The sequence below is a fragment of the Planococcus citri genome, chromosome 2 (assembly GCF_950023065.1).
Source record: "Planococcus citri chromosome 2, ihPlaCitr1.1, whole genome shotgun sequence".
NCBI classification, from domain to species: domain Eukaryota; kingdom Metazoa; phylum Arthropoda; class Insecta; order Hemiptera; family Pseudococcidae; genus Planococcus; species Planococcus citri.
Window position 1 is genome coordinate 336,323 of NC_088678.1, and position 21,931 is coordinate 358,253.

The 21,931-nt window shown below is 37.8% G+C and overlaps 1 protein-coding gene across 14 annotated transcripts in view; it reads left to right on the forward strand.

Moving 5' to 3' along the window:
- LOC135833799 (broad-complex core protein-like) overlaps nt 1–21,931 on the forward strand; it is a 47,829-nt gene that overhangs the window by 15,158 nt on the left and 10,740 nt on the right. For 4 of the 14 annotated variants that reach the window (XR_010556560.1, XM_065347558.1, XM_065347571.1 and 1 more), the window contains exons 2-6: nt 9,385–9,593; nt 13,457–13,690; nt 13,795–14,010; nt 14,138–15,134; nt 15,221–15,295. Coding sequence is in view for 13 of the 14 variants with exons in the window: in XM_065347558.1 (XP_065203630.1) it covers nt 9,385–9,593; nt 13,457–13,690; nt 13,795–14,010; nt 14,138–15,134; nt 15,221–15,295 (1,731 nt within the window). In the remaining variant the exon portion in view is untranslated. Of the gene's footprint in view, nt 1–2,616; nt 3,455–3,496; nt 4,634–9,384; nt 9,594–13,456; nt 13,691–13,794; nt 14,011–14,137; nt 15,135–15,220; nt 15,296–16,923; nt 20,013–21,931 lie in introns of those variants that run through there. The other 10 variants (XM_065347559.1, XM_065347568.1, XM_065347570.1 and 7 more) reach the window with 9 other exon arrangements.

A 21,931-nucleotide genomic window follows, 5' to 3' on the forward strand; every position in this document is an offset into this window, starting at 1 on the left:
GTTGTATCACGCCTCTGGAGGCCAACCACATTACGAATTGCCCATTTCTGTAGAGTAATTAATGGCTGGATATATACTTTTGCAGCTCCCCCCCCCCACGCAACAAGACCATACTTTAGGACTGAATCGTACAATGCAAAGTATATTTTCCTCAAGTGGGAGTCGCTGAAATACCCCCAGAGGTAGAACAATAGGAAATTTAGGCAACGTAACTTGGCTTGTAGGTACCTACTGCGAATGAGCCTCCCATTTTAATTTTGAGTCAAAAACTACCCCCAGATATTTGAATGAATCAACTTGACTCAATGGGCTACAGTTGCAGTTTTCCAAACAATTTAACTTTTCATGCAGAAAGCATTTACCATGATGTAGTCTTGGGACATGGCGCAGGCAATAGGCCATGAGTTGTGTCTTTTTTCGGTTAGGAGTTAATTTGTGAGCTGAAAACCAACCATTTAGGAGGATCAAAGCTGAGTTTATCAAATTTATCAGTTTATTTGTGGAGTACCAAGTTACCAAAAACTGCAGCCAAGTCATCCGCGAATCCATACAGTGTACCACCAAGATCTACTTTAAAAACATCATTGAGGTAGATGAGAAACAGTAAAGGACCTAAAACACTCCCTCGAGGAACACCCCCTACTTAATACCTTGTATATGATACGTTTACGTACCTTCACCGTTACCTACGCAGTACGCAGTACGCAGTACACACTACCACTATCGATATACGAGTATAGGTATCAATTTTGGATGAAAAATGTTAGGTGGTCTCTGAGAGTCTGCGATAAGAATTGCGCTTCGCTTCGCTTAATGAAACATGAAAGCCCCGTGGCCGCTCCGCTCCGCTGCACTGCCGCCGACAATTAAGTAGGTACATAGTTTAATTGGTATATTGGCAATTAAGCTTATTAAAATAAGAATACGAGTATTCGCTCGAGCTCGAGCTCGACGACTCTTTCAATTTCTTTTCTTTTTTTCTTTTTTCAATTTTTAATAGAATATTCGCGCGTAACGTATCGCATCGTTATCGCGTCGGCGTCACGTTTATTACGACCTCCGAGCGTGTTTTGTTTTTTGTATTTTTCAAATATTGCACATTGGCCCCTTATGATATATGGTATAGGTATGTACTACATATGTATTTACGAGTATTTGGTACCTATACTGTGGCTATAGATTTGTACAGAGCGGCGCGGCGCGGCTGTCTAACTCGCAAGTCTAGGGTATTGGCAGGTATACCTTTACCTACAATACAAAGATACGCATATCCGCATATCCGCATATCCGCATGTGGGTCGTTGGTCGACCTTCATACCCGACAGGCCGACACCCGTACGGCGCGGCGCGGCGCGGCGAGTGGTACAAATTTCAGCTTCATCCGTGCAATAGTCTTCTCACAGCGCCCTCTCAAAGTGTCACTAATCGAATAGTGCTTTGCAATTACCCCACTCTACCTTACTTTGTGTTTTTTTTTTCAATTTTTGAAAACACTGAGAACCGATTTACGATAGGTAACCAAAATACGAGTAGCTGAGTAGCTCGTACAAGTAGTATACAGAATCAAATTAAAAATCGCTAATCGCTTCGGTGTCGTTAGATTTTTGCTACTCGTATTTGAAAGCATCCAAACGACTATATTAGGTACCTAATACCTATACCGTTTTGCGCGTTTTTGTTTTGTTTTGTTTTGTTTTGTTTTCAATTATTTTTCATCGAAAGTGACGAAAAGAAAGCACGCATCTTCTACCAAACTAAACTACCTAATTGAAAACTACGTAACGTAGGTACGTTACGATTACGGATTTTGATAAAATACGATAAGCGTTCGCGTTCGCGTACATTGTACAATGTACATACAGTACACGTATGCACGATACAAGCGAGCATATTACTCGTAGATCGACTAATCGAATCGAATAAGCGTATAAGCGAAAAACTACGTATAGGCAGGAAGGGCAGGGAAGGCGGCGCGCGCGGCGTAATTATCGAAAAATGTTACCAATTAAATGTACGATAGGTAGGTACGTACTTATAACGAAGCCGGTGAATTATTCTTTATTTTTCATTTTTTCCCCGTTTTTCCTTCTTCGTCGCCAACGTCAACAGCTCTATATCTATCCCCCTCCCCTCCCCTCCCCACCCCACCCCACCCGCTCCGTCTCCTCTCTACCTTCATCTACCCACTTTTTAAGGTGTCGACAAATATAACACGGATACGAGTATTATAATGTGTTAAATGGTCGGTGAAAAAGAAAGAAGCGTAAAAAAAGCTACAAAGTTTCCGTCTTTTTTTCTCTCTCTCTTTCTTTCTTCCTTCGCCCCTACAATGATATGTATAGGGTACATAAGGTATCAGAGTGATAGTGGTCGTCGTCGTTATTGCTCTTATGTCTTTTTCTTTTCGTATCGTTTCGTTTCGCTTTTTTTTCAATTTTCTCAACTTGTACCTATACTTATGATAACAGACCTCTGCCGCTGCTGCACCGTATACGTCTACGTACAGTCGACAGTCGTACATTATAGGTTTTAGGTATACCTATACCATACCTCTACCTACTCGTATGATGTGTGTACTGTGTACTGTGTACTGTGTACTGTGTACTGTGTAGGAAAGAATAGTTGACGAACGAGTGCAGCACCCAGCGCCCAGCACCGGCACGTAATAAATGACTTATAAAACTAATTAAATAAATAAGCGCGATATAGGTAGGTGTAGGTATAGGTATAGGTAAGGTACTCGATGTTAGTTCAACACTCGAGTACCAAAGCATCGGTTTCGTTCTAACTGATTAGAAGATTAATAGTTAATCGCGTACCCGCTTCTCGTTCCCGGTTCCTCTTTGCTTCTCTGTCTCCCTATCTCGCTCTTTCTCATTAATACCATACACGTACAAGTAGGTACACACACACACACACACACACACACACACACACCTTTGGTATCTTTCTTTCTCTCTTATACTGTCCCCATACGTATCTTATTTTTGGCTTTTTGTTTTCCTTCAGTTCAGTGTGTGTGTGCGTGTGTACGTTTTCTCTCTCTTTTTTTTCATATTTTATTTAGCACTTAGATGCTCGTGATATACGTAGGTACATAAATTGTTCTTTTATTGTTTTTCGCACATGGTTTTAGTGTTGGTATCGGTGCGGTGCTTTTTCTTTTCTTTTCTTTTCTTTTCTTGTCTTTTTGGTGTACATATTGTTTTGTCAACGTTGAACGTGCGCGTTTGAATGTGTAAGTGTCTGCTGTATACATTACATACGCGTAACATCATCTACTCGTATATAGGCATATGCAGCATGCAATATGCAATATTGCATACCTAGGGACACCAATTCATCTTTTGCCTCTGCCTACCTAGTACCTATGCATGTTATATGTAGATGTACCAATCGACGAGTATCAATACTGAATACTAGTTACCTCTGCCAATGTACGAGTACTACTTATGTAAGTGAGCTATACATAGACATACTTGTACATATTATATCTACCTATTAAGTATACCTATGTATTTACGTACATATGTCGTATATAGGTAGGTAGGTTAGGTAAGGTAAGGTAAGGTAAGGTAAGGTTGAATATGAGAGTAAGAATTGAGCGCGAGTTTCGTAATTAAAAGTACATATTATACTCGGCACATAGGTATGTAGGGTGAGGTACGCGTACTTACTTATTATATGTACAATTTATCAAGCGCCCGATACAAACGATTCAACTACTTGGGTAAATCTGTCTTTTTCTATGCGCGATTCGCGATATGACATAAAAGTACCTAACGTATAGGTATAGGTATAGGGTGTACTCGTACAGCTGTGTAGTGTGTAGTGTGTATGTACTAGAAGAAATATTTGCTATCGCCGTCGTCACTCGTCACTTTGAGCTGGATTAAAATTATTTCTAGGTAGATAGGTAGATAGGTACTTGACAAACGTTGGTTAATCGGAGCGGGTACGCGACGTAAAGTGTGGACGGCCGTCATCGGCATCGTCGCCTATCTACGCGTATTAGCTTGTACAATGTATTAACTTATCTGCCAATACCGAATCCGAATCTATCCGAATTCGACGCCAGTTTTAAAAAAATACCTACTTATATAGGTAATAGGTGGAGGTACCAATGTATGTGTATTGTGTACGAGTACCAGTAATTCGTCGTCGTCGTCGTCGTCGTCGTCGTTTCTTTCTCGTATGCGTAAGCGTAGGTACGAGTATAATCGTAGTTTTCTCCTTGTTTGCTGTCTTAATTTGCGCTTACGGTAGTCGTCGGGCGAGTTTGTTCGGTTTTTTCTTCTCATGTACTCTTACATAAGTACCGTTACGTAGGTATATCGAATTCGTAATTCGCCGTACCTATCTGTGTTCTGACTTCTGTGTGCCGGACTGCTGGATGCCTTGTACCTAAGATTATATGCTAGTACGCATTCGTGTTTAAATGTCAAAATTAGCCGCTCGCCTTTACGAGTATTACGATTACGTATGCAGTATCCACCAATGAAAATCTGGTCGAAAGCCACAAGCCACTGGAGCTACTGGAGTTACGTCAGGCATTGCGGCCGCACGCCTCGCGCCTTCCAGTATAACTACGTACAGCTGAAGAGGTAGCTAGCTACACGAATGTACTAACGATGTACGTACAAATAATAGGTACATCTACAGGGTGCCCATCGAAATATCGTCAACCCCTAAAACAGTTTTCTGCTAAATGATACGCGTAATAATGATAGCGCACGATTGGTTGTTAGACTGAGGTGATAACATTGCACCAATCATTGCATCTACTTCACGCTCGTTGCCAACCTATAGTCCTATATTTTTAATAAAAAACTTTCTTCGTTGGTTCACGATATTTCTGGGCAACCTACACCTACACCTACCTATCTAGTAGCTTTACCATACCTATACTACTCCTACTCGTACAGGGTGCGCATTGCGCAAAAATATCGTGAAGCTCGAAGAAAGACGTACCTACTTATTTTATTAAAATGTACAGGTTGGCAACGTGAAATAGGATGCGATTGCGTATGATTGGTGGAATGTATCACCTCACCTCAGTCCAACCATCAATCCTGCGCTATCATTATAAATTATAATCATTCACTATGTGACCAACCAAAATATTTAGCAGAAAACTTTCTAAGGGGTACACGATATTTCTGCGCACCCTGTAAGTACTCATATTATCGACTCGTAGTTTAACGTATGTAGGTACTAGGTAAGTACGTATATACTAGGTATCGCCTAATTAGGCAAAACCTTTTAAATTCTAGTACTAGTACGAGTACGAGGCATGTAAGTTAATAAGGTAGATAGGTAGGTAGGTTGGTTGGTTGGTTGGTCTAGGTTTTATTTTTCGCCATTTCCGCATGCTACCTATTCTGTAAATATAGGTATCACGCGTAAAGCGAGCTTGAACTCGAAGTCGAACCAGAGTCTTCCAATACCTCAAGTACATACCTATACTGGTTGGTACCTGAATTCGTTTCCGTATGTACATACTCAACTACTTACCTATAGGTATATAGGTAAAATGATGTCTTGTCGCGTTGGTCTACATATTTTTATTGCTGACGATAACGATGATGATGTTGATTTGCAGATAGGTACTCGTATGCTTCACGAGTACCTACGTAGTACCTCTGTCTACATAAAAAAAAAAAAAATGTACTTACAGTTACTACTGGATTGTCATTGTCATTATTGCCCACCCAGGCCACATACAAATATGAAGCCATCGCATCAATATATGTATAACTATTATTTTGTATCTATCGCTTAATTTGGATTGTTCGTATGTACCTAAGTACCTTCAATCAAAGAACAGAATGTCTGGTCCATACTACGGGTAGATATCGCACCTTCGGAGCAATAAGGTTAGGTATACCATACCTCAAAAAAGTGAAATTTTACCAAAGACGAAGAGCGAGTTTCTTTTTTTTTTTTTTTTTTTTTTTTCAACCTATAGTGATTTGTTATTTTTATCGACTTGTAATTAATTAAATGAAAGAAATTAATAGTACTTACATAATATGTAGCTTATTTTAAAGATCGGATATGGTACATTCGTTCAGCATAAGAATAGATACGCGTACTTTGAAAATCATGTTCCTGAAGAGGAATCAATTCGATAGTTTTCAAAACATTAATTCGAGTTGTAGGGTTTCATTAAAATCGATCCAGAGGCGAAACGAGACGTCCTACAAAAAAATTATGTACATCGGGGCAAAGTTGTAGAAAATTAAATTTCCAGACGAGTGTTTTTAAGTTTATCTCAAAAAACTAAAATTACGAGATATTGTGCGAATCCCATTTTTGTGAAAAATGTTTCAATTTTTATAAATTACACTAATCAGGTGACTTTTTCTATCTTGAAAATGTTCAAAACTACCTATCGAAATTGTTTTTCAATGCGTTGTAAGTAGGTATACCTAAGTACTTATCAAATTCTATGTACATATAAAATTTAGGTAGGTATGTACTTTTAACAGAGGTTTTTTTTAGATACCTATCTTACCTAAGTACCCACGGTAAGTAACGTCTTCAGCTCCAAACAATTTCCGTTGTTGTTTGAAAGGGTATAGGAGGATTAGGTACGGTTTTGGGCCCAGAAATGGATTTCGACGAAATTCACACCAAAGGTTACCCATGATGAGAAGATACGCTCAAAAAATTTTCAGACCCCCAGACCTTTTTTTCAGGGGGGGAGGGGCCAAAATGTGTTTTTTAAACTTTATTTTCCAGTGTTTCGCCAAAAGTAGATAAAAATTTCGCGTTTTTTTGTATCGATTCTTAAGGGTAAGGGGAAGCCCCTGAAATTTTTTCAAAATTTTTCGGACCATTTTTCACCAAACTGTGGCGTTTTGAAAATTTTGAGCGGCCATTTTGTAAAGAAGTTGCGGAGGTACAGTCGCCATTTTTTTCCCTAAAATACGTTATTTAGTCAAGATTATACCATAAAAGTTTCAACGAGTTTGAGTTGGTGCAACACTGTCAAAAAAAATAAAAACTGACCACGCGTCATATTTGCCGGGGGTTGGGCATGATAGTCCACGGCGCTATCGTGGGAAGTTACGTAGCGTTCGCGCGCGTTACTGTCGTTCGTGGTTGTCTCATAGTCCAGTCAAATAGGGGGGAAAAATGGGTGAACCACATACTCGTTATTCCAATCAAATATTTTTTGGTGAATATTGTCAGAAATGTCAACCCCCTCCCTTCATATATACCCCTCGAAATGGCGTTTTTTCGTCTTATTTCATGTTTTTTAACAATGAAAATTGCGAGGAACAATTTTCTAAACATGTTTTTTGGATGTATTTACGACCCCTCAATATCATATATTTTTTCGAAATTTTTGTTTTGGCAGGTCCGTCATGGTGAAAATTTGAAAAAACGAGTCATAGAGGGGGTAAAATGAGTATTTTGGAAGAATTAACTATTAATGAGTGAGGTGTCTTTTCCGCATGATTCGATACCACTAAGCACGAATATGACGTCAGATTTTCTGCTGCACTCATCAAGCCCCCCCCCAAGTGTCTTCACTCCTTCAGCCTCCTCCTCAATTTTTAATATTTTTGAAATATAGTTATTTTGATGATATTGGTGTTTTCATATGTTTCAAACCTACGGAGCACAAATTTTATGTCAGATTTTGTTTTGCACCTACCTGGCCTCTCCAGGGCCTCAGTCCCCTCCTCAATTTCTACTGTTTTTTAAACGGAACTACTTTTATAATATTTGTGTAGTTTTCAAGTGAACCGAACTACCTGAATGGAAATACAAACGTCAGATTTCGTTTTACTCGCACCCAGCCCCTCCGGAGCTTCTACAGGGGCCGGGTAAGTGTAAAACAAAATCTGACGCAACATTTGCGCTTGGGAGGTTCGAACGACACCAGTATCATAACGTCATTATGAGGGGGTAAATATGAAGGGAGGGGGTTGAAATTTCTTATGGGTACACCCCTTACAAATGTTTACAACGTACTTAAAAATGAGAAAAATCGGTTCACATGGGGCTGAGAAAATAATTTTTATTCCATTCCAGAAAAAGGGTGTTTTTCAAAAATGGGATGAGGGGGTCTGGAGATCTGAAACTTTCAATGCGGAAGTTCCTCGTTAAGTACCTTTACCTACCTAGTACCTACCTACCTAACATGCAAATATCAATCCAAAAGCTCACGGAGCCCATTTCTAAAAATTACGTCACTTCGAGGGATCGTAGCGTCACCCCCTTGGGGCTAGGGAGTTGTTTGATAGATCATTCGATAGGTATTTGAGAGGACATAAAATGGTCACAAAGCTCATTCTACTCGAAAGTTGATATTTTAGAAGTTTTTAACGAAAATCTGATTTTGAAGGGGTGTGATCCACTGTGGGAGGGGTCAGGGGGATTTTAATATGTTGTTCACCACACTACTCTTGACAATATTCACCAAAAAATATTTGATCGGAATAACGAGTATGTGGTTCACCCATTTTTCCCCCCTATTTGACTGGACTATGAGACAACCACGAACGACAGTAACGCGCGCGAACGCTACGTAACTTCCCACGATAGCGCCGTGGACTATCATGCCCAACCCCCGGCAAATATGACGCGTGGTCAGTTTTTATTTTTTTTGACAGTGTTGCACCAACTCAAACTCGTTGAAACTTTTATGGTATAATCTTGACTAAATAACGTATTTTAGGGAAAAAAATGGCGACTGTACCTCCGCAACTTCTTTACAAAATGGCCGCTCAAAATTTTCAAAACGCCACAGTTTGGTGAAAAATGGTCCGAAAAATTTTGAAAAAAATTCAGGGGCTTCCCCTTACCCTTAAGAATCGATACAAAAAAACGCGAAATTTTTATCTACTTTTGGCGAAACACTGGAAAATAAAGTTTGAAAAACACATTTTGGCCCCTCCCCCCCTGAAAAAAAGGTCTGGGGGTCTGAAAATTTTTTCAGCGTATCTTCTCATCATGGGTAACCTTTGGTGTGAATTTCGTCGAAATCCATTTCTGGGCCCAAAACCGTACCTAATCCTCCTATACCCTTTTGAGTTATAACGTTTGCATTTTTACGTATCATACAAGATCTAACAATAAGAGGGCACCCAACTCGAAGTAGCCTATCGTATTCGTGGAAAATATACAAAATGTCAAAAACGATTTTTTTTTCGATGCAACCTTATAATATTACTCCGAAGCGAAGGTGCTATATAATTACGCATTTGGCTATATATGTACGAGTGCTTTAGTCTGTACATACTTACTCGTAATAGATACTTACCGACTTAGATAGGTACATAGGTACATATAAATTACATATATACTTAGTAGGTAATGCGCGATTACGAGTACCTATAATTAATACGTTCGGATGTGTTTTTTGCGCAGTAGAACGAGTTCGTCCAACCACGATGGGAGATCTGCAGCATTTTTGCTTACGCTGGAACAATTATCAAAACAGTATTACGACGGCTTTTGAAAATTTACGCGACGACGAAGATTTCATCGACGTAACGTTGGCTTGCGATGGGAAAACGCTTAAAGCTCATCGAGTCGTGCTGTCCGCGTGTAGTCCTTATTTCAGAGAACTGCTCAAAGTAAGTTGCAAACTTGCAATCCGCGCTTATTATTTAGGCTATACTAGTACTAACACATGCCCCGTCACAAGTACATACATACATAGATAGATAGGTAGATAGGTAGTTCGGTCGGTCGGTCGGTCGGTCCTATCTGCAAAACATACACGCACGTAAGTTAAACAACCTATTGGCTATTCTTCTACCAATAATTGGTCAGTGTAGGCTAAGGTAATAGTACACGTACACGTACATATGTCGTATACGAGTACACGTTTAGGTGAGCAGCTTGGTACTTGATAGTACGAGTATCTAGTACCTACCTAGTACCTACATAATAATATTCGTATTATACGACGTACCTATGTACCTCTAGGCTCTACCTACTCGTCGCGGGTAGGTACTAGGTACAGTATGAGCGGCATATTGCGGCGACGGCGACGGCGACGGCGGCGCGGCGCTGCGCTGTAACAGAAGGCGGTTACGATGCCGCATTAGGCGTTTCATGTTACACGTCGTCGTTGATTCGTTAACTTTTGTGTCGGTGAAACTAGTTTAAAACTAAGTACCTACGTTCCTACGTTCGAGACGAAACGCAGCACAGTAATTGGACGCGAAGAGAAAAAAAGAATGCGAATTCAAAGCAAACGATGTGTGTCACTTGGACGAAGGCGTGTCGTCATTCGTAGTTTCATGCTTGGGCAACAGACCCGATAGCTAGGTACAAAATATCTACGAGTACCTATCTGGCTGTTACAGTTGGCCGACAAATGTATATGTAGGTGTAGGTACCTGAATTTGCAACTGCTAACTGCAAATTCCGTCCAACAAAACGCTGTCAACCGGTTACAAATTTCCAATACGAGTAGGTAATGATGACACTGGCTGACTGGCTCACTATCAAACGTAGCTATATGTATTAGGTATAGGTACGAGTACGTCATACGTACGTAGACGTACATATTTCGAAAAATGTCAAATGGGTATAGACAGCTGCTGTTTGTAGACCTAGTACTGTAGTACTCAACTACTCACTCGCCATACTTGGCTCATTTTCACGTTTGCACCGCACGTCTAAAAAAAATCTGGTATTTCTGGAGGAAAGGGTCCGGTCCTGGCGCGCGCGTTACGTTCGTCGTATTTCCCACCCGCAAGGCGCGGCCAGCGGTATTTCTATCAATTTATTATTCGTATAGGCTATGCATGCCCATGCCCATGCCCATGCCCATGCCGGTGCCAACTCCGTATAGGTATATACGAGTAGGTAGTAAAATGCGACAATTATACGCAGTAGTACCTACTTACGTACAACAAACCAAACCAGTTCGAACAAACGATTACCTTTCTCTCCAACTCGAAACCAAAAACAATTGCCATTTATCCAAATAATGAGTTATAGTTACGAGTACCTATAACCTACTACCTACATCGCTACCTACGAGTAGATACACGTATGTAAGTCTGCAAGTAGTATATCAATTATGTGTAGTGTGTACTGTGTAGGTACGTATATAAGTAGTATACTAATACGTATGTACTTACTTACACGTAGTAGTTGTAGAAGGACACAAAAATATAATATAGAGAACCGTGAAATACTTACGTATTTATTGTATGTATTTCGACGACGTGTCAGTTTTTGTGGACTACCTTGACTCGACAAGACAATCGTGACAACGACAACGTTATGTACAGAATATATTAGTTACTTATCATACACGTACCTACGTACATTACATAGGTACAGGTAGGCAGCTAGGTATGTAGGTAGTAGGTACTATGGTAGTAAGTACCTACTTTAAACGCGTATACGACGCCGACGCCGACGCGACCACTTACGTCATAATCACCATACACTATTACCTAGGTATGCGAATTATTTTCACGATTCCAGGTTTCACAACATATGTGTACTTCTACGTCATAAGGGCCCATTCGGTCGGTGCCGAGAAGGGTATAGATTTTATTTTTCAAAAATCAAAATAAGCTTCCAATGTTCTCCGGTGGATTCCAACAGTGTTTGAGTGTGAAGCTGTCCATGAAAGCTTCACGCTCGCGCGCCATTTAAATCAATTAGAGAACTTTGGAAGATTGTACCGATTTTTGAAAAATAAAATCTACACCCTTCTCGGCACCGACCAAATGGCCCCTTTTGACGTAGAAGTACACATATATGTATGTACAGGGTGCCCAGAACTATCGAGTACCCCTAAAAAAGTTTTCTACTAAAATACTTGGGTTGGTCACAGTGAACGATAATAATGATAGCAGATGATTGGTTGTTGGACTGGAGAGATACGTAGGTAACATTCCACCAATCATTATGCATCTATTTCACGTTGCCAACCTACGCGTATATTTTTATTAGTGAAAAACTTTCTTTGGGGTACTCGATATTTCTGGGCACCCTGTATGTACCTACTATACCGAATATATAGGTAGTCATTTTTTTTTCATATCTATACTCGTTGGTGATGGAAAATGCGAGTACCTACATTATCGATATCCATAGATTACGTATGTACCTATATATCAATATCAAAACCTATATGATATCGATGACGTCAACCTCAATATCAAAGTTTACGAGTATATACGAGTATGTATTATTTGATTGAACAAAACTCGCAACTAGCCTAGTCGCCCGAGAACGGCTGAAGTACATACATGTAGTATGTATGCATCTTCAGGCCACAATTCGTGATTATTCGATGAAATTGAGCAAAAATAACATAAAACATCGTTAAAATCACGCTAAAAATAACGCAGGTAAAAACATGTTTAGAAACATTAAAGTCATTTTAGGTAAATTGCTAAACGTTGAGGAAATTCTGGTGAAATTTGTCGAAAATTACGTAAAAACTTATTAGGTAAAAACGTACCTAAATTATTAAAACGTTATACATATGAGAACGCGAAAACATCATTAAGACTACTTACTGAAAACCGCTGAAAACTTGACAAAATCTCATCAACATTTAACAAAAGTAAAAAAATTGCATGAAACGTGGTGAAAGCATTGTTAATAGGACGTAAAAATGTTCAAAAAGCCCTTATACATATACTAGTCCCTTGTAGGAAATTGTTGCATCGTGGATTTGTTTTCCAACATTATGTTTACTGTCAAAAATTCATCCAAATTTTTTCCGAGCTCTTAAATATGAGATAACATTTCTCTCGACATTTTTAAAATCCTCACAAGTCGAGAAAGGGTCACAATTTTTCCTCGGATTTGTGGAATTTGGGAAAATATACTAAATGAAGATTTATTTAATACGAGTAGAGTATAATTGCCCAATTATTTCTGACTGACCACGGGTTCAAAAAACATATCCTTGTATCTAGTAAATTGAAAGTTGCCTATCAAAAGCTGGCAAAACTTGACGAAAATTCGGCCAAACACTTACAGTAGAAGTTGCACTCATTGTACGTATGTACTTATAATGTGATTAAAACATGCAAAAATATGTATGTAAAAACACAACAAAAAAGACAAAATTCTGCGGTATATGCGTGGGAGTTGGCGAGTTGATTCACAAACTGTAAAAAATGGTCTAATTGATTCGTACCACAAAATATAAAGTGTACAAATTCCTACAGCCATATGCATATGTACGTAATTAAGTATCAAAAATAGGCCCGGTATCGGTAGGCAAAATTGGAAAAAATTTTGCAACGAATTCAAAAACTTGAAACATGATTTGTAAATTTCCATTTTAAAATGAACTTTATGACGCGCAATATATTACTACATGCTTTTTTTTTTTGGTTTTGTAATTCGACATGGTCCAACAAGTGATATTTTTTTGTAGAGGCTCACTTTGTCGCCTATTACATACATACCCACTAACCTTTGTTTTTTGTTTTTTGATTTACCTCCACAGAGCACACCCTGTAAGCATCCGGTAATTGTGTTGCAAGACGTTGTATTCGATGATTTACACGCTTTGGTAGAATTCATATATCATGGTGAAGTAAATGTGCACCAAAGGAACTTGACATCATTTTTGAAAACTGCCGAGGTATTGAAGGTCAGTGGCTTGACTCAGCAAAATGCAGCAGCCTCCGCTACCACGCCTGCATCTTCAGCATCTCCATCATCAGACCATTATAATGAGGCAAGTTGTGGGTTGTGGGCATTTTCTAGAGTGTAGCTACTACCTACGTGTGTGGAAGCAAATCTATAAATATACATACATTGATTCATCATTATCCGTTGCAGAATTTATCAGCACGTTTTTCAACGCGGTCACCAGGCACACCTTTGGATAAGATGAACCCTTTTCAACAACCATTTTTGTATAGTACCAATCATTCTCAAATCAGCTTAGCTAATGATGACAGAAATTCCCCTAGAACATCATTATCGCAACCACAGACAAACAGACACCGACGCCATATCCGTTCTCCAACTCCTATTAGATGTTCACAATCGAGGGTGAGTAATGTTTTTTACTACCTATGTACCTTATATTATTTGCGTAGGTACCTCCTATTCTACTCAACTTTGCATAAATTATAAATTTGTGCAGCTAATCTGTGTACCTGAATTGTTGTTTGACTAGGATGATTCCCCAATATCACTGAAAAGAGCCAAATCAGCTGACAATGCTTTACAGTCACCATTATTGCATTGTTCCAATATTTCATCACTGTCACCTTCAACCATATCCAATGATGACTCCACATCAAGAACTTGTAAGAATTCGAGTGAAGCATTGTCATCATCTCGTCGGGGTAGTCCTAATGAAATCGCAAACTTGAATATCAACAACAGCAGTAATACTGCTGGTAATATTAGTAACAGCAACAATACAACCACATCTACAGCTTCTACTGCCTCAGGCATCACCGCCACTACTACTACTACTACTAATACTACCGCTGCCACTGCTACTTCGTTGTCTTCTCCATCATCCTCATTATCATTATCATCACCATGCTCCGCTTCTGCAACTGCTACCACCTGCACCACTGTTCCCATCACAACTGTAACAACTGGTAATGCCAATGCAGCAGTTAATTACGATGAAAATCACAATGACGAAGATGTGGCCGCCATCACTAATATCAGTCAACACAATGACAATAATAACAATAATAGCAACGGTGAAGAAGACATTGATGAGGATGATGAAGACGAACCTCCTGTAGATTTTTCTACCACCAGCACTGGGGTTGGTGGCAGCGCTATAAAAAAATACCGTCATCAACAGAGTTATTACAAGGCCGCATCAAAATCATGCGCATCCCCAAAAAACTTATCATTGAAATGTGAACCAATGGACCTGGTATCCAGTAATAATTCCAATACCGCTGTGGCAACTGATGATAATGATAATGACAACAATAATTTCAACGATGACGACAGCAATCAGTCTGAAGACAGGCTTAGCGACCAGTCACCACCTCCAAATGCGCCTTACCCTCAAACCCTACTCGATGCTGAGGATGCATTTCAAGGCCATCGTGGTTACTTAGATAGTAAATTATTTGCGGCTGCTGGTGCCTCCTTCAGCTTCAACATGGCTGCTGCTGCGTTGGCTGCTGATTCATTAGCTGGTGAGTGTTTTTTCATAGGTAGTCTTATGTGTGTCCCTATTGGTTTTGCACAACTATCCTCATATAATTGTCTCATCTTGTCATAGGATTCAATCACCATCAAAGCCATACTGCAGTAACAGCAAATGCTGTCTTGGATGGCCTTGCTGCTTCCTCTCAAGGTAAGAAAACCCATTCTCTCATTTTATATCGAGTAATAGACACACACACACATAACTATGTATGTATAACATAAAATGTAGGTTCAAGCCCTGCCTTTACCCAATATCCTTAGAGTGCCAACTTAGTCACTAACTTTGCTGAGGGCAACCTCAAATTATCTTCAGTGAAGTTAGCCCTCCAGGGATTCATAGGTGAGCTGTAATGTAGTGTGTAGTGTTACTGCAGTGTGTAATGTACACAAAACTGAAGTACAATGGTACATTTCACATGAACAGATACACATTTTTAATACTCACACCATTGCTTGATTGATACATATAGGACACAATGTGAATCGACAAACATGTAATACTACGAGTACTTGTGAATTAGTATGAACACTATTTCACTTTATATCTACAAAGAAATTTGATTGACCCCCTCCCCTTACTCACAATCTAACCACTTTGGGCAGTTTCAAACATCATCTGACCAAGTGACCATATTGAAAGAGAATATCACTGGAATCTCATTGCTGCAACATACAGTATTACATAGCCATCATACAAATTTTTCCCAAGACAAATGATCTCTTAAAAGAGGAAGAAGAAAAAAATGTTGAGAAATATTGCTCAGACTGCTAGAGGTGTCTGAATACCAAGAGAAATTTATTGAAAAAAAAATTAGCATCTAGAGGTGTTTGCAGAGTAGGGGTTCAAACCCTTGAAAGATGAGACATTTTTGAAAAAAATGAGGTTTTTAAAATTGAGGTTTCTCTCCTGTTGCTCCTAAATCTCCTTTGAAAAGAAATGGTCTTGTCTCAAATGAAAGTAAGATTCTGCAGTGATTTTGTACTATTGCCATTAAAATCTAAGACCACTTTCAAGATTATACCAAGTAATCAATGGTTGAAAGTTGGCAATATGGCAATTTCTTTATTTAGGAAAAATGACAACAAAATGTGTATGCAATGTTCCTAAATATTTCTCTACATCTGGATGTGAAGTGTTTTCTGAGCAACTTTGAACTGAAAATGTCAGTTTCTGCTGAATTGGGCCAAAATTTGTGCAAGTATTTGATTTGAAGGGAGGAGGGTGTCACTGTAGTACACATTGTACATTTTCATTGACAATGCAAACGTTTTTCCTAATTGTGTGTATAGTTATTGGTTATATCAGTGTACATGTAAGTAGAAGTAGATAGGTGAGGGTATATATTCACTCAGCAGGCAGTTCCCCATTAACTATTTGGTATCACCTCTCTTGTGTTAGTATGTATAAAGCATCAGCGCAGGTCTCATTGTGATTGCCACCTACTCAAACATCAATAGTTTGTGTTTGTCTACCATTTTTGTCAATATTTATTGAACATTTGAATGCAATATGTACCCCAGTTACATTTACCTATGCATATGAATAAGTCAGAAGTAAGCACCCATTTGATGACATCAGTTTCCTAGGGTCTATGTAAGTATCTAAACTAGTAGGGAGACCATAAATCGAGTTATTCTCCCCTCTTTCATCAACAACGTTCAGTCTCTTTTTTTCATTTTTGTATGTGTGTTCCTTTTCTTTCTTTCTTTCTTTCTTTTGCTCTTTTTTCTCTATCGTCAAAGGTAGAAGCTTTAATGGCAGTATGGTTTGTGCAGACTGGACGGAGTTGGAACGGAGAGGTGGCAATCAGGGAAAAGGAATAGGAGGAGGAGGAAGTGGAAGTCAACAGCAACATGGTTGTTTTATCTGCGGAAAAATGCTGAGCACTCGACTAACATTAAAACGCCATATTGAGCAACAACATCATCAACCGCTCCACTCCGCAGTCTGCACTATCTGTCATAAAGTCTTCCGTACCTTGAACAGCCTCAACAACCATAAGAGCATATACCATCGCAAACCTAAGTGGAGTTCTCCTTCCTCAGCAGTAAATTCTTAGCAACAACCATGGAAATGACACCTCTTCAAGCTTGCAGATCATTTTAGCAATACTACAAATAGATGCATACATACCATTTAAACACCCATGTAGATATATCTTCCTACTTTACCAACAGATATAGCATTTGTATGCTAATGCGTATGCACTCTTAAAGATTTAAAATTTTTGTAAGTATACATATATGTTTGTAATTTATGAGTACTTGATGTAAGTTTGTATAATGTGAGCACACCAGTTATAGTGTGCTTGTAGTGTGAGCAGTTGAAATTACATGGGTTAAAAACTCGTAGTTTCACCCCACAGCAACCAAAAAAGCTGTAGTTTTGAAGATGGTAATTGGTTAAACTGCAGGTGGTTTGAAAAACTTACCAACAACTGAAAAAATCCGTGAAAATAGCCCATCCTGTCTCGTGATTTTTTTTTCAATTTTATCCTTCAATTTCAGGTATTACCAGTGTAGATTTTTTCTTTAAATTTATTTTTCAATTGAAGGGCCCAGTTCCAAGTCAGCCTAAGTCCATTTTTATCATTTTTGAGTTAGCAGCGTCATCTGGTGGTACAGGTCAGTTAACACCTTTACCACCTTGTCCCAACACCTGGCGTTACTTTTTTCGCTCAGGAGCGCTGTTTTGCCGGCTCAGGGGGAAAAAAAGATTATTTTACTCATTTTTTTTTCAGAATAGATGAAATTTGAAGGTGCTTTGAATGAAATTGTTCCAGAAATGTATTAAATTATTAATGATTTGTGATTTTTTTTTTGAAAAAACACATTTTTCAATTTTTTTTTTTGAAATTTTTAACATCAGATAATTCCAAAGTGGCCCAAGTCCACTTTTTCTGACTCTGTGATGCGCTCTGGAGCTGAAAATACACAAAATTAAAAAAATACCAATACGGTACTTTAAAGCAGAAAGATCAAACTTCACAATCATATAATCACATCATTTATTATTGAAGCGGAAGGGCAAGAAAAACAGTTATTTGCGTTTTTCTCGAAACAGAAAAAATGGACTTAGGTTGACTTGGAACTGAGCCCTTCAATTGAATATGAATGATCATACAAGGATTTTTGGCATTCTCCATTAATTTTGTTCAATATCAAATTCATAAATAGGTGCTTGAATAATATGGTACCAGCTGACCAATTTTTTTATGCAATTAACACTGATTGTGTACCTCTGGTTTTTTATATAGAAATTTTACAACCTGGAGTTTTTTTCAATATTTCACCTCGTCACGCGTAATAATTCTATTACTTTTCACAACCTGGAGTTTGAAAAACTACCATTCCAGTTCTCATACCACTGTGTGCCCAAAAACATCAAGCACTGAGAAAAGGTTATGTATATGTTACCATTATTGTGTTTACTCCAAGTACCTAATGTATGGTTATTTCATACACTACCTGAGAAAGTGTGAAATTGAATTTTTTTCTACACTTTACCTGTTATTTCATACATACACGAGGTGTGTATTGTTAAAGTATGAAATCAATGAATGAACTGCGATAAAGTAAGAAATGAAGGTTAATTCAAAGCTAGAACAGGGTGTTCCACCACAGAATAACCTCTAAGCCCCAGGGGCAGATTTTTGGCCACTCAAAAAAAGTCTTTTTTATTTTTTACTTTACTTTCAACATTACACCTGGAGCAATGTGAAAGGTACAGTTTTGAGGATTGCGGGGCTCCACAGCAAATTCAACGTAGAAGATGAACAGGAAGAGTTGTACCAAGCGAAATAATTGGAAAACATGGATTTTTTTTTTGTTTTTGTAAAAAACATGAAAAAATTTTTCTCATGACTTATCCTTTTTATCAATTGCCTTGAACTGAAAAATTATGACATTTTTGGTACCACAAACCCTTGTCTCTATTTCACCACTTTCAATGCTGAACAAAAACTTGGAAAAATTCAAAATTTTCATTTTTTTTACTCTCATTTATAGATCTGGTGCAGTTATTAGCCACATCAACAAATTCTACGTGAAATTTGCTATTGAGCCTGGCAAACCTCAATTTTTAACAGTTCCTTTCATAGATTCTTCGTGCATTATTACCTAGATGAACTATGAACAATTTACTTGCATTAAGTGCTTTTTTTGTTAATGTATGAAATAACTAGTTATTTCATGCATTACCTGGAGTAAACACATTAACAGTAACATATACATACCTACATTAGATACTTCAGTATAAGATTGATTATTGAATTGGGGTGATAAAATTCTACTACTAAGTATATGGCAACTTATATTCAACAGAAAAGAACTTTGAGCACACACTATGGTTATCACAGTTTTCTCAAAAATATTACCTAAGCACCTTGAAAGAAGATTATTATTTTGAAGAAATAGGTTTATAATGTGGAACAGATCAAGCTGCATAATATTGGGATGAACGTCATTACTAACCAATCACACAATACTATTTCCTTTGTATATAGTAGGCAATTTGAATATTCAAAAATTTTTGAAGGGGGGCTCCATATTTTTGCTCACACTGTACATACCTATAAGCCATAGGCACTTTGTGCATACCTATTTACTTATTTTTGTATCAGAACTTTATAAATATATTTTTCATGTTTATTACCTTATGTAAGTATGTATTGGAGAATCAACTTGGTATGTTGTTCTGTTTTCTGTTTCATTTTCTTTGCATGGTTTTTGTATTAGTATTACTGTCTATTGATATTTGCGATCATTTTATGTTTTTAAACATTATTATAGTACTGAACCTCTATTTAGTACTCACTTTATTATTACCTACATATTTAAATTACATTTTTTTCTTGTCATTATCACCATTATTATTGCTTGATATGGTACAATAGATTGGCATTTTTATTCATGTGAGAGTATCATCAGAATAAGCTTTCCTCTCTTGTTCAGAAGATTCTAAATTAAGAGAAAACCATGTTTGGACAATTGGGTGGTATAGTAATTAATGAGAAGAAGCAAAATTGTGTTTTGCTTTCCAGATAAAAAAAAATTGTTGACTTTTTTTTAGCCACTACAGTTATCCATAAAATGTTAATTTCCTTCCTACTTGAAATTGCATAACAAATGAGGAGTGATATTCCAAAACACCCTCTCCATTTTTAAAAATTTCATTTTGATCTGGTAAATTGCCCATTTATGCAGGTTTAAAACTTGAAACACTTTTTTTAAAAAATGCAATTTAAAAAAAATGGACCAAGGGTGTTTTGGATTATTGCTCTTCAAATGCTGCAGTGATTGAGGTTATATTCAATCTTATGCAATTTTCTTGAAACTATGGTATTTAAAAACAATTCTCTTATGGTTTATTGTTGAGAGTGGCAGAGATGAAAAAAAAAGAAAAATATACACAACTATTTACATATTACTGTATTTGTCTGTTTACTGTAGGATTTTCACAGATGCTTTCTATTTCCTCAATTGTATATAGGTCAACAACCTTTTATTCTCCTTATATGGACCGCTATTCCAATTGAAAATCAGTAATCACACAAATGTTTGATGCAAACCTTCAAGTCAGCACCCTCAACATGCAGTTACCCAAGCCTGTGTACAATCGCATGTAGAAGATGATAACTTTCAAATCTGATTAATGCAGGGTAGGGTAAGAGACTAGTTCGCTCAATGTGCTGAGGCATTCTTTACAAGCTCAAATTGGCAGGTTCACATCAAAATGTCTCATTGGAATAGCAGTCCACATATGGAGAATAAAGGGTTGATGACGTAGGTAATGTATTTGTGAGTTTGCCTCAGCTTTTTTGGCATTCACTAGATAGTAACTTGAGTATGTCCAGCATAGGCCATCGTAACTCTCACTACTTGCAATTGTTGATAGGAAGTCCTTAGGTTATAGGTTATTGGCTGAATTTGTGCAATAGTATCAATTTTTTAATTGGGTTGCAAATTACAGCCTACATAGGACATAACTTACTGTAACTACAATAGATTTAGGGCTGAAGACTGTTGAGGAGGCTTATTACAAATATGAAGGTGGCCAAATGGACTGGTGTGTATTTTGCATGCGTGAGGTTAAAAATAACACAGTTATCATTGCCATGAGAAGGTTGCGTCTCAAATATAGCTTATGACAACTGACAATGTTCAGTATTCTGAAAATTCTTTCATCAATTCATGAGTGCTATATCAGTTTTCTATGCAATAGTATTTCTTAGGGCAAACAACACATGCTTTGGCATATTTTTTGCTGTGCTGTTAGGTGGGAAATGTACAACTCATCTTTGCAAATCAAGAGATTTCCAGTTGAATGAGCCAATGTTATTTAGCATATTTCTACTATAAGTGCATGTTTTAGCATATCTTTGCCTGTTTTAATGCATATTGCAGCATATTTAATCAATTTTCACTGTTTTCCCCTATTTTTAGAGAATATATTCAAAAATTTTCAAACTTGACTTCTTGAAAATTTTTTCAACACAATTGAAGACGTCATAACAAAAAGGGGTATATATGACACATATGTCCTTTTTGAGACGAATCCATATTGTTATTCTTCAGACCTTCCTCTATCATATGAGACTACCCCCACTTCACAAAGTCGAAAAACCATTGAGATATCGCCATTTTAATTTCAACCCCCTCCCTTCATATTTACCCCTCAAAATAGCGTTTTTCAGCTTGTTTTATGGTTTTTTATCAATAGTACAAATTGAGGGGGCTAACTGCTCTGGAGAGGGGTAGATGAGTGCAGCAAAAAATCTGACGT